Source organism: Ornithorhynchus anatinus, chromosome 7 (genome assembly GCF_004115215.2).
Source record: "Ornithorhynchus anatinus isolate Pmale09 chromosome 7, mOrnAna1.pri.v4, whole genome shotgun sequence".
Classification (NCBI taxonomy): domain Eukaryota; kingdom Metazoa; phylum Chordata; class Mammalia; order Monotremata; family Ornithorhynchidae; genus Ornithorhynchus; species Ornithorhynchus anatinus.
In genome coordinates, this window is record NC_041734.1 from 3,322,213 (window position 1) to 3,335,224 (window position 13,012).

The 13,012-nt window shown below is 42.0% G+C and overlaps 1 protein-coding gene across 5 annotated transcripts in view; it reads right to left on the minus strand.

The window, feature by feature from the left end:
• The window catches only part of C7H8orf34 (chromosome 7 C8orf34 homolog), a 217,370-nt gene that overhangs the window by 147,856 nt on the left and 56,502 nt on the right, over positions 1 to 13,012 (minus strand). For all 5 annotated transcript variants that reach the window (XR_005660181.1, XR_005660180.1, XR_005660179.1 and 2 more), the window contains exons 4-5: positions 12,772 to 12,900; positions 2,902 to 2,930 (exon numbers count right to left, since the gene is read on the minus strand). Coding sequence is in view for 1 of the 5 variants with exons in the window: in XM_039912501.1 (XP_039768435.1) it covers positions 2,902 to 2,930; positions 12,772 to 12,900 (158 nt within the window). In the remaining 4 variants the exon portion in view is untranslated. The remainder of the gene's footprint in view (positions 1 to 2,901; positions 2,931 to 12,771; positions 12,901 to 13,012) is intronic.

Genomic DNA, 13,012 nt, shown 5'->3' on the forward strand with positions numbered 1-13,012 from the left:
CCATATAGAGCTCACAGTCTTAATCCCCATTTTACAGATGAGAAAACTGAAGCCCAGCGAAGTGAAGTGACTTGCCCAAGGTCACAGAGCAGACAAGTGGCAGAGCTGGGATTAGAACTCATGACCACCTGACTCAGACCCATGCCTGAGACTCAATTCAATTCAATTGAATTCAATCCAATTCAAGCTCCACCACTTGTCTGCTCTGTGACCTTGGGCAAGTTTCTTAACTTCTCTGGATCTGTGATTTCATCTATAAAAATCAATCACTGGAATTTATCGAGACCTAATTGTGTGCAGAGCACTGTGTTACGTGCTTGGGAGAGGACGATACAAGAAAACTGGCAGACACCATCCCTGCCCTGCCCATAAGGCCTTGCTGGAAAGAGTTCATGCCTGGAGGACAGGAGACCTGGGTTCTAATTCCAGCTATGTCACTGGCCTGCTGTGTGACCTTAGGCGTGTTTCTGAAACTCTCTGAGTTTGTCCCCACATCCCTAAAATCAATCAGTGGCATTTATTGAGCCCTGTGTGCAGAGCATGCGCTAAGCGGTTGGGAGAGTACAATGTATTAGATGTATTCCCTGCCCACAGGTAAAATCCTTGGTCTCCCTTTCAGGCCATGAGCCCCATACGGGACAGAGAATGTTTCCAATCTAATCTTAATTGTGGTATTTATCGAGCCTTTACTATGTGCCAGGCACTGTACTAAGAGCTGGGGTAGCTACAAGCTAATTGGATTGGACACAGTACTTGCCTCACAATGGGCTCACAGTCTTAATCCCCTTAAGATGAAGAAACTGAGGAACAGAGAAGTGAAGTGACTTGCCCAAAGTTACCCAGCAGATAAGTGGCAGAGCTAGGATTAGAACCCAGGTCCTCCCGACTCCCAGGCCCTTGCTCTATCCACTCGGTCAAGCTGCCGCTTCTTGTATCTATTTCAGTACTTAGCACCTAGTGCTTAATAAACACCATAACTACTGAATTCTTTTCAGGATCCAGATAAGCCCGTCAATGGGCAGCGACTGTCTCTATCTGTTGCCGATTTGTACATTCCAAGCGCTTAGTACAGTGCTCTGCACATAGTAAGTGCTCAATAAATACTACTGAATGAATGAATGCTCTAATGTAGTGATTTATTAGACAGAAGAAAGGGCCCGGCTAGAATATTATAAGATTCTCAAGGGCAGGGATCATGTCTCGACTCTGTTCTCCTCTCCCAGGCACTAATAATGTTGGTATTTGTTAAGCGCTTACTATGTGCCAAGCACTGTTCTAAGCGCTGGGGTAGACATAGGGGAATCAGGTTGTCCCACGTGGGGCTCACAGTCTTAATCCCCATTTTACAGATGAGGGAACTGAGGCACAGAGAAGTTAAGTGACTCGCCCACAGTCACACAGCCGACAAGTGGCAGAGCTGGGATTCGAACTCACGAGCCCTGACTCCAAAGCCCGTGCTCGTTCCACTGAGCCACGCTGCTTCTCTGCGTGGTCTTCTCTAGTTCAGTGCTCTGCACCCAGGAAGTGCTCAATAAATAGCCCCGATTGAATATGGGCATGAGTGGAAAGTCTGGACAGTACAGCAAGGCTGTAGCCATCCAGTCAGTCCTATGCAGACAAGCGCATTGCTGGAGCAAAGGAGAAATAAAGTGGACGAAAGATTAAAGCCTATTCCCTCCTACTTGGACTGTGGGCCCTATGTAGGACAGGGACTGGTATCTCCACCTAATAAACGTCTATCTACCCCAGCGCTTAGAACAGTACTTGACACATAATAAGCACTTCAGTACCATAAAAAAAAAAGATGACAATTCATGGCTAGATTTATGACAGGAATCTGGTGATCACCGGCTATGTAAAAGTATAACCTTGCTATGCTGTAGTATTTGCTACCTTTAGTCACTGGCTCGGTTTCCATTATGAGTCTTGGTGTTGTGATCTCAAAATTTCTACTTTTCTACATGCTCTTCCCCAAGCAGGTCTCTCTTTTGATCCTTCTAATCTCTCAGCCCCATAGCACTTACATACATAGCCATAACTTTTTAAAATTGTCTTTCTCCCCCTGTAGACTGTTAGCTCACTGTGGACAGGGAATGTGCCTACCAACTCTGTTATAGTATATTCTCTCAAGCACTTAATGTGCACAGTGCTCTGCCCACAGTAAGCACTCAATAAATACCTTTAATTGATTCATCATGTCTCCCAGCTCTGTGTTGTTGGGCTATCTTGTGACGTTTGATTTCAAGAAGTAGCGTGGCATAGTCGGAGGGGTACAGGATTGGGAGTAAGAGCACCTGAGTTTTAATCCCGGCTCTGCCAAATGCCTATTGTGGGACTGTGGGCAAGTCACCTGGCTCCTCTTTGCCTCAGTTTCCTCATCTATACAATGGGGATTGGATCCCTGTTCTTCCTCCTACTTGGACTGTGGACCCAAGGGTAACTGGGACTGCATCCAATCCTGATTACCTGAATCGATTTCAGTGCCTAGACAAGTGCTACATACAAAGTAAGCACTTCAAAAATACCATTATTTGTACTGTGCCCTTAAACCGTTTTTTCCCATCCTCTTGGCTACGGAACCTAGGCTAAGGTTCATCTAGCTAACTAGATGACAGCTGTTTGGACATGCTACTATTGTTCACATTACTTGCTTTCTGACCTTGTCTAATTTAAAAATAAGGGATTCTAACTCAAAGGCCCCTGAGGACACTGAATTTTACCTCAGACTAATTCCTGAAATACATCTTTACACAAACATTTGACTTGACAAAAAAAATTTGAAAACATCTTGTCAAAAGGAATGTAATGATAAAATATAATTAGAAGGCCCTAGAAGCCATTATAATTTGCTAAGGTATTAGGAACATGGTCTATGATTATTAGTAGCTCTGTTTCCCTTACCTTATCAAGTTCATCTGAAATAGCAATGCCTAGAACAAAAAGAAATTGAAAAACAATTTAAGAAACTGTCTCAAACATTTTGTCAGTATGGAAAAACACAAAATTGTCATTTTCAAAACCTGCACATATTTCATTTTAATAATACACTTAGAAGTAATGTAGCACATCCTTTCATTTTTTTGATGCATTAAAAACAAATTAAGCTTTCATATGAATGCAGCGAAGTTTTGATCCTAATGTAAATGAAATCACGAAAACAAAATCTTGTCTACTGTAGATATTTTTCTTAAAATAGGAAAACTAAATTAGTCACCTTTCTCACTTGTTACACAGGCATGCTTTATTTTCTTAAATGTGATCCCCATCAACCCAAGTAATACCTGCTTTATTTAAGTTGAATTTTCTATTCTTGGAGGATTAATACATTGGTGAAAAGGTGATCTTTCAAATGTTCTCAGGGATTTATAGGAGTGCAAGGCATTTTAATGGGCTCTTTAGTTTATCCCCTCTTTTACTCAGGTCTGCATTCAGATGATCTCAAATGAGTTCTACCCACATTTTTCTTAAAAAAAAAAAATCTAACACCAAAGATTTGACAATGTATTTTGGTGATGCATTCAAGGATCTTTTGCAGTTGGAAAATAATTTCTTATTTTCACCTAAATCGCTCTGCAATGTAAATCCAGCTCCTCCTGTCCTGCACCTGCATCCCCCTCTCTCTTCTTCCTCTCTTTCTTCCTCCTCCAGCCCTCTAGCAAACTCTGACCACAAATAGCCCCATCTCGGAGTGTCCAAAGCTGAAAGGCAAACTGGGGCCCTGCCGCCCTCAGAAAACCCACCCTTCAGCGGACACCCCCTTAGCCACTGCTGGAGGTTAGGAAAATGTCCCGTCCCCCCGTCATTGAACACCTGACCTCTAGACTGTAAGCTCGTTGTGGGCAGGGAAAATGTCTGTTTATTGTTATATTATAGTCTCCCAAGCACTGAGTACAGTGCTCTGCACACAGTAAGAGCTCAATAAATATGACTGAATGAAATGCCCCTATGGAGAAATACTGTCCATCCAAATGGACTCCACTTTTCCTACATCTGAATCCTTCTTTTAGTCTTTATCATAGCTTTCCTTGTTCTCTTTCATTCAGTCATATTTATTGGGTGCTTACTCTGTGCAGAACACTGTACTAAGCACTTGGGAAAGTACAGTACAGCAGTAAATATAGACAATCCCTGACCACAATGATAGTGGCTATTTCTAAGTTCCCTTTTTTCTCTAATCCTTCTCCAAAAATCTTAGCACACTTCAGTTATGGGCTTCTAAATCAACCAATACTTCCCAAAGGGCTCACTGATGCTTCTCTCTCTCCACCAGACAGCTGAGCCAGTCCACTGGAAACCACCACCCTCTCACTGGGGCTTCCAGGGTTTCTTGCTTCCTACATGCCCTGGGCAAGCTGGGCTGTGAGAATCTATGCTGCTACACAACAAACCCAAACCTGTGTCTCCACCAGATGGCCGGGGCAATCATGTGAGACCCTGCCCCCCACGCATATCTCCTCCAAGAGGCATTCCCACTCATTCGTATTTATTGAACCTTTATTGAACCTTTACGACTAAACTGCACTGCACTAAACACTTGTGAAAGTACAACAGACACATTCCCTGCTCACAACAAATTTACAGTCTAAAATGGGGGCGAGACAGACATTAATAGAAATTACAGATATGTACCTAAGTGCTGTGGTGCTGGGAGGGAGGATGAACAAAGGGAACAAGTCAGTGCGATACAGAAGGGAGTGGGAGAAGAGGAAAGGGGGGTTTAGTCGAGGAAGGCCTACTGGAGATGTACCTTCAATAAGGCTTTGAAGTAGGGGAGACTTAAGTGTCTGTCGGATTTGAGGACCAGAAGCAGATGTGGGCGAGAGTGTCAGTGACAAGACAGACAAGATCAAGGCACAATGAGCAGGTTGGCATTAGAGGAGTGAAGTGTACGGGCTGAGTTGTAGTAGGAGAGAAGTGAGGTGAGGTAAGAGAGGGCAAGGTGATTGATTGCTCTAAAGCCAGTGGACAGGAGTTTATTTTTGATGTGGAGGTGGGTGGGCAACTGCTGGAGTTTCCTCTACTAACTTCTCATTTCCTCTTCTCCCACTCCCTCCGGCACTGACCTTGTGCTTGGATTTGCCCCCTTTTTTCCCTCCCTCAGGCCCACAACACTTACGCACATATGTGTCATTTATTTATATTCATGTATGTCTCCCTGTCTAGACTGTGAGCTTGTTGTGTGCAGGGAACCGACTCTGTTATATGTACTCTTCCAAGCACTTAGTACAGTGCTCTGCACAGAGTAGGCCTTCAATAAATACCATTCGAATGACTGACTGAACATGCCTCACTAAGAAAGAGAAAAGCGGATACAGCACGGCACCTACATTAAACTTTGGGAAGATCATCCTGGCTGCAGTTGAACAAGTCACCATGGAAGCAGTTGCATCTGTGAACTCTGTGCTATGCGGAGCCTAAAATCGCTCCTCTAGCACCAGTACCCTGATGATATTTGTCTGGACTTTCTATTTCTGCCTATGTCTTTATATTGTTTTCATGTCTTGTTTCGTTTCTCCTTATCTATCTGTTGCCAGTCCTCTCTCCCTGAAGGTGAGGGCCAAATCTTCACATCTGTGTCATTTTTCCAAGTGCTTAATACAGTTATCTGAACACACTAAGTGAATAATGAACACAGTTACTAGTCTTGTATTTTTTAAATCCCCAATTAACCCACTTAAATCTAGCTACCCCTTAGCACTCAAGCTCTTTGTAGGCAGGGATTGCATCCTCTTCATCTACTATATTCTCCCAAGCCTACTCCTCACAGAGTAGGTGCTCAAAAAATCATATTGCTGCTTTTTATGGTATTTATTAAATGCTTACTATGTGTCAAATAATAATAATAGCAATGGTATTTGTTAAGCACTTATGTGCAGAGTGCTGTTCTAAGCACTGAGCCCTGTTCTAAGCACTGGGATAGAACTAGCTAATTAGGTCAGACTCAGATATACTCCTGAATACAGTATTATAATTTGAAAAATATCTCAGGGATGTAAAAATATGAAGTAGCTTCTGCTGCAAACTTTTTTTTTATATTAAAGTTTCTGATCTGATGATCGAAAAGTTTGGTTTCTTCCCCTGAATTGACTAAGTGAACAAATATTTGGTGCAATCCCCACGGAAGAAAAAGCAACAAATATACTAAGCTCCTGGATCAGGACAGATTAATTATTATGTTATGTACCATACACGTCTGTTCTTCAAACAGTTCTCTTATTTCCCTTTGGAAATAAGTCCCTCTTTCTGCCAAACAGCAATCCATGGGAGCTATGCTACCTGACCAGAGCAATAAAAGTGGCCACCCTAGCTTCAGGAGAATCTCCCAGAAATAACTTGGAGCACAAATAATGCATTCTTGCAAGACCCCGCAAGTTGTGGAGACTGTTTTCCTAGGCAGTACATCTCCCTGAAGACAAATTTATTGAGCTTCTCCATACCAATAAAATGGGTTTCATCCCAATTTCCTTTTTTTAAAGCATGGTTCCTTCTAAAAGTAAAGCATCTCATCATTTGCTCTGAAAGTCTTGACAACACTGCACTACTCTTCTGTAAAAAAATATAACTATGATACATGGTAAGTGAAATACACTTCATGGAACTATCAGTCTTTTAGAAAGTGCTGTCATGCTAAAAAAAAGGTTGACATTGAAATAACAAGCTCAAAAGAACAGGGTTGGGTTTTTTTTTGTTTAAGGTACAGAGTAAAACGAAAAAATGTGATTTAGCTCCGTGCAGTCTGTAACATTTCTTACTGGATGGATGATAAAATGTATGATGGAAATGTACCAAACGGTCTCACTCCACTTAAATCAGTCATTTCTTCTGGCTAAAATCAGAACTTATATGAGTGTGTTTGTGTGTGTGTTTGTCGTCAATTTAGTGTGATCTGAGCTTAATCAAATGTGTGTGAAAAATAAGCCCGTAAGCCAGAAAAAGGTAATTATTTTATCCTCCAAATATCCTTATAAATTATACCAATAAATTATGAAAATGAATCAGAATTAAACCCAAATCACACACTGATAACAGCAAAACTGGAAATAGAAACCTGGTGTTCTGGCTCCATCCTGATATGTTTTTCTATTTGGTTGTCCTAGCCATCTTACACAATTTATTTTATGTGATTTGGGGTGGGGGCAAATTTATTTTTTAGAAAATTTAATAAAATGCCAGAGGCTCTCAGAGATGCTCAAACTATAATATATATCATCTTAACATTCAACCCAGTTCTTTTAGGCATGATCATTCCTCAAATATACTTCAGAATAACCAGGGGAACTTGGAACCTATCTAATTTTCCAGAAAGGCACCATCAATGTTTTTCTTCCCTCAAAATATCAGGACTGTCAACTTCTGAGTTGAAGCCCAACAATATATTTGGGAATAGGGATGAGGGGTACTTAAAATTCCCTGATAATGTTGGTCCAGGAGACGAAAGCTAGGAAGCTAGGAATAGCAGCGTATAGTCAAAAAAAACCCCAAATAAACACAAATCTTCAGTTTCTTAAATGTTCTTATCCTGGAGGTTTGCTTTCCTATAGTTGGAAGCTGGAATTAAAGTGGTTTTTTTCCCATTGGGAATTTGTTTCAAAAAGAAAGTTGTTGGGGAAATGACTCGTCCACCTGCGGTGAGGATTTAACTTCATTTAAAGGAAACAGAAATGCATAATTCTGGCAGTATCTTTCCACAAAGCCAGGAGATGGCGACAGTCGGTTTTCCCACAATTATGGCTGGCAGAACATCCATCACAAGATACTGTGCAGGGCACCAGCAAGAGGTGTCAGATGTGATGCACCAGGTCCTCACAGCATCTACTGCAATGTGGGGTTTGAATTCTTGCATCACCCCATGATGAGAAAAATGTGTACGGGTCACACCCGACACTGCATGCGTTAGCGCAAATCGTTTGAGTACAATACCGTGAGGAGAAGGAAGAACTAGGCTTACTCTGTGGGCCAAACATTCCCTAAACATTAACGACAATCTAGCCAAAACACCGGGTTTTGGCAGGACTGAGTAAACGGGGCAATGTGCCAGTTCAGTACTATTCTAACACAGAGGGAGACAAAGGGAGAAGGACCTAAGGGGTGGAAATTTGGAGTGCAGAAATTCCTGCGCAACAGGATCCATTCTTGGGTTCACAACTGTGATATGAGACCCTCTTGGTTCCTGAGCCATGACTCTCCCAGCAACTAAACTACGCTTGACCATGAGTGACAAGTCTGTAGAGCAGTTAAAAGAGTTTCTAAAAGTTTCTAATTTAAACCCAAGTTCTTAGGAAAAAAGCTCCGGCTCACTACCTTCTGTAGTTGCTACAACAGAACGAGTTGATGTAGAAAGTCAATACATTTTGCTTTGTCTCTCATGGAGAGACGCCTAATATGTAGAAAAGGTGACCTAGGGTACATTCATCCACAGGGGAAGCAGCATGATGTAGTGGATAGAGCACGAGCCTGGGAGTCAGAAGGTCATAGGTTCTAATCCCGGCTCCATCACTTGTTTGCTGTGTGGCCACGGTGAAATCACTCAACTTCTCTGTGCCTCAGTTACCTCATTGGCAAAATGGGGATTAAGCCTGAGAGCCCCATGTGGGACAGGAACTGTGTCCAACTCAATTTCCTTGTATCCACCCCAGCGTTTAGTACAGTTCCTGGCACACAGTAAGCGCTTAAATACCACAATAATAATAGTAGTTATTATGTCCCTTATCGGAATTTAAGCTTGATGGTAATGATGTCCCTTTTTAAAAGAATGAATGAAATCATTAAAAAAAAGTATATCTGCTAATTATTTCAAAAGACGGCATGTAAGGAGAAAAAGTTGCCATGAACAGCAATCAATAAAGCTTACCCAGAGGTCAGGGAAAAACATTAGATGGAATGACACAGGTGATTAAAAATTAAAATTAACTCAAGGAATATTTGATTACATCTGAGGTTATGAGAGTGACATTGACATGCAAAACCTACTCAAAAATAGAATAAGTAACATTTATCCCATTCTTTTATGGCTCAATTCATATCCCACTCTAAACAAACTGAAGTCTGTTTATCAAAAGGCAATATCATATAGCAGCTGCAGTGCAGAGATAATTTCATCTTTCCTTAGAGGTCTGACTTAGTCTATCACTAAATGTCAAACTCAAGTAAATCACAAACACGCAACTCAAATGTGTATGAGACGATTTGAAAGTACAAAGTGAAAAGAGCAGAGGAAAATCTCTCCATAAAGATTTTTGATGCTTGGACTGTCATACATCAAAAGAACTATCACTCCTGGAATTATTCCAGGTTGGGGTAGCGATTTGAATGTTAGGGAAGCAGCATGGACTAGTGGATAGAGCACAGGCCTGGGAGTCAGAAGGACGTGGGTTCTAATCCTAAACTCTGCCCCTTGTCTGCTGTGACTTTGGGCAAGTTGCTTCGCAGCTCTGGACCTCAATTATCTCACCTGTAAAATGGGGATTAAGACTGAGCCCCATGTGGGGCATGGACTTTGTCTGACTTGATGAACTTGTATCTTTTCCAAGTGCATAGTACAGTGCTTTTCATCCAGTAAAGCGCTAAATGAATGCAATCAAATGAATGAATGTATCTACCCCAGCACTTAGTCCAGTGCCTGGCACATAGTAAGCACTTAAATGCTCTAATTTTTATTATCATTGTCCCTTTATTTTACTTAATGCATGACACACCTGGTGGAAAAAAACTTCTTATTACTGGAAAAGGAAAACCCCAATTGCCCGCCTTGACAGGCTGCAACTATCACTCCCACCTTCTGAAACAACGCCTGAACCACTCTTTGGCAGTGCTGTATTTAAAGACTTACACAGACAGTCTGGTTTCCTCATCACAGCTTTCCAAGACCAGCTTATTTGCTTCCACTCCCAAATTAATAAAACAGGCCATTTCTCAGCAAGTTCCCCCCCAATTCTGATGGAAATCTGAGGCCTGTGATTCACAGATCTTAAAAAGCAGTAGTAATAGCATTTTTGGAGCACCTTCTGGGTGCAAGCACCCTGGCTCACATCCTACCGCTGTCCTGGAATGCCCTACCTCCTCACATCCACCAAACTAATCCTCTTCCCCTCTTCAGAGCCCTACTGAGAGCTCACCTCCTCCATGAGGCCTTTCCAGACTGAGCCCCTCCTTTCCCTCTGCTCCCCCTCCCCGCCACCCTCTGCTCTTGCCCCTTCCCCTCCCCTCAGCACTGTGCATATTTGTATGTATTATTTATTACCCTATTTATTTTGTTAATGAGGTCTATATCTACATGATTCTATTTATCTTGATGATGATGTTTTGTTGCTCTGTTTTGCTGTCTCCCCCCATTTAGAATGTGGGCCTGTTATTGGGCAGAGATTGTCTCTATCTGTTGCTGAATTGTACATTCCAAGCACTTAGTACAGTGCTCTGCACATAGTAAGCACTCAATAAATACTACCGAATGAATAGAAAAAGAAGAGCCTTTCCCTACCTTCAAGGAGTTTTTATCCTTGAAGTGGGAGGGTGGAGGGAACACTGTCATCAAATTTTTACAAAGTATATAGAGTGTACAAAGAAATAAGCATATATTCATAAGTATTGAGGATGGGTCTAAATATGTAAACAGATATCTCTTATTGTTATTAATAATAATAACAGTGATAGTATTTGTTAAGCTCTTACTTCGTGACAAGCACATTAGAAGAGATAAGATAATCAGGTCGGCCACAGTCCCTGTCCCATATGGAGCCCGCAGTCTAAGTGGCAGGAAGAACAGGTATTAAATCCCCATTTTACAGATGAGGAAACAGGAATGAGAAACAGTGTGGCCTAATTGACAGAGCAACAGGACTGGGAGTCAGAAGGACCTGGGTTCTAATCCCAGCTTCACCACTTGTCTGCTGTGTGACCTTGGCCAAGTCAATTCACTTTTCTGTGCCTCAGTTACCTCATCTGTAAAATGGAGACAAGATTGTGAGCCCCTTGTGGGACATGGACAGTGTCTAACCTGATTTGCCTGAATCTCCCAGCGCTTAGTACAATGACTGGTACATAGTAACCACTTAACTTCTTTTCTTTTTTAAATGGTATTTGCTTAGTGACTTGCCCAACGTTATCCACTAGTCAAGTGGCAGAGCTGGGACCAGGACTCAGGTCCTCTGACTCCCAGCCCATACCCTTATAACTAGGCCAAATTGCTACCCTTCCTTTGGTGTTCTGGTCTGTTCATTAGAGAAGCAGCGTGGCTTAGTGGAACAAGCCCGGGCTTGGGAGTCAGAGATCATGGGTTCTAATCTCAGCTCCTTCACTTGTCTGCTGCATGACTTTGGGCAAGTCACTTAACTTCTCTGTGCCTCAGTTACCTCATCTGTAAAATGGGGATTAAGACTGAACCCCACATGGAACAACCTGCTTACCTTGTATCCACCCCAGCATTTAGAACAGTGCTTGGCATGTAGTAAGAGCTTAACAAATACCATAACTATCATTATTATTATTATTATTATTATTATTAACTGAAATGCTGAGAAACACCATTCTGGTCTCTATTAATGGACAAGAGAGCACTCGGGGGTCGGGGGAAAAACGGGTACAAAGAAAGACGAAACTGCACTTGATTAGTAGCCAGAGCAACGTAAGTGTTCGAACTAAAATCTTTGATCACTGAGCACTTTGTGGAGCACTGTACTAAACGCTCGGGAGAGTTCACTTCAATAGAGTTGGTAGACCTATGCCCTGCCCACAAGGAGTTTATCAATTCCTGTCAACCCCACCCTGGTCAGGGCTGTGTAATCTGCCAGCATGTGGAGAGCAGGCCCAAGGCAGAGAAATGATGACTGGGAGACAGCAGTATGGAGGGGGAAAAGCAATCAGCTGTTACCGTGGAGCCTTCCAGACTTTACCAATAGCCTATTACTTCAATAAGGAGGGAGGGACATCAATTGATGATATCCAAAGAGGAAAAAATGCTTACTTTTTATACCAGAAAATAGGTTAAATTTTGGCACTTAATAATAATAATAATAATAATAATAATAATGACATTTGTTAAGTGCTTACTATGTGCCAAGCACTGTTCTGGGACAGATACAAGGTTATCAGGTTGTCCCACCTGGGGTTCACAGTCTTGATGCCCATTTTACAGATGAGGTAATTGAGGCTCAGAGAAGTTAAGTGACTTGCCCAAAGCCACAGAGCCAACAAGTGGTAGAGTTAGGATTAGAGCCCCCGACCTCTGACTCCCAAGCCTGGACTTTTTCCACTAAGCCACGCTGCTTCTCTTGTTATACCTCCTCCTAGTTTGTACTTGCCTTTTAGGTGGGTAACACAAGGAGTCCCAACGAAAGAAGAGATCACTTTGGGAGGAAAAGGGGGGTGGACAGGGAGGATCATGTGCCCAGGTGCTGGGTGCCATGAGGAATTACAGAAAATAAAGACAAGACTGCTACTTTTGAGAAGCCTTCACTCTTTTGCAGACAATAACACACACCACATACATAGTTAGACAAAAATTGCAATGGCCAGCTGCAGAAAGCTCAACACGCTCAGTCAGTAAGACATAATGGTTTTGGTTGAGCCAGTTAGAATACTTTACAGTTTAAAACCTCTCCAGCATTTAGAGTTGACCACCAAATCGGTACCTTTTTCCCAATAGGCTCATGGCAGATGGAATATATTGAGAATTTGTAAGATGGAAGGTGGAAATGAAGTTTGGTGCCAACATTGATTTCTGCGATCAATGATAGAAGTTCGAAAGTCTCATTATAAGAAAAACGAATGACTTACTGCGAGAGAGGTTTTCAAGGGCTTTCCCCAGCTTCTTACTCTCTTGGAGGATATGGTTTAATTCATCAAAATCATGGCTTTCTGGTTTGGTCCGCCAGTCCCATTTAGGATGGTCTATCGACCTTGGCACTATGTTTAAAGAAATTACATTTAGATTTTAACTGACCCTTATGAAATGAATCATAATGTCCCAGCTCACAATGGTAAACAATTTTTTTTCCAAATATTGTGATTTTTCCGG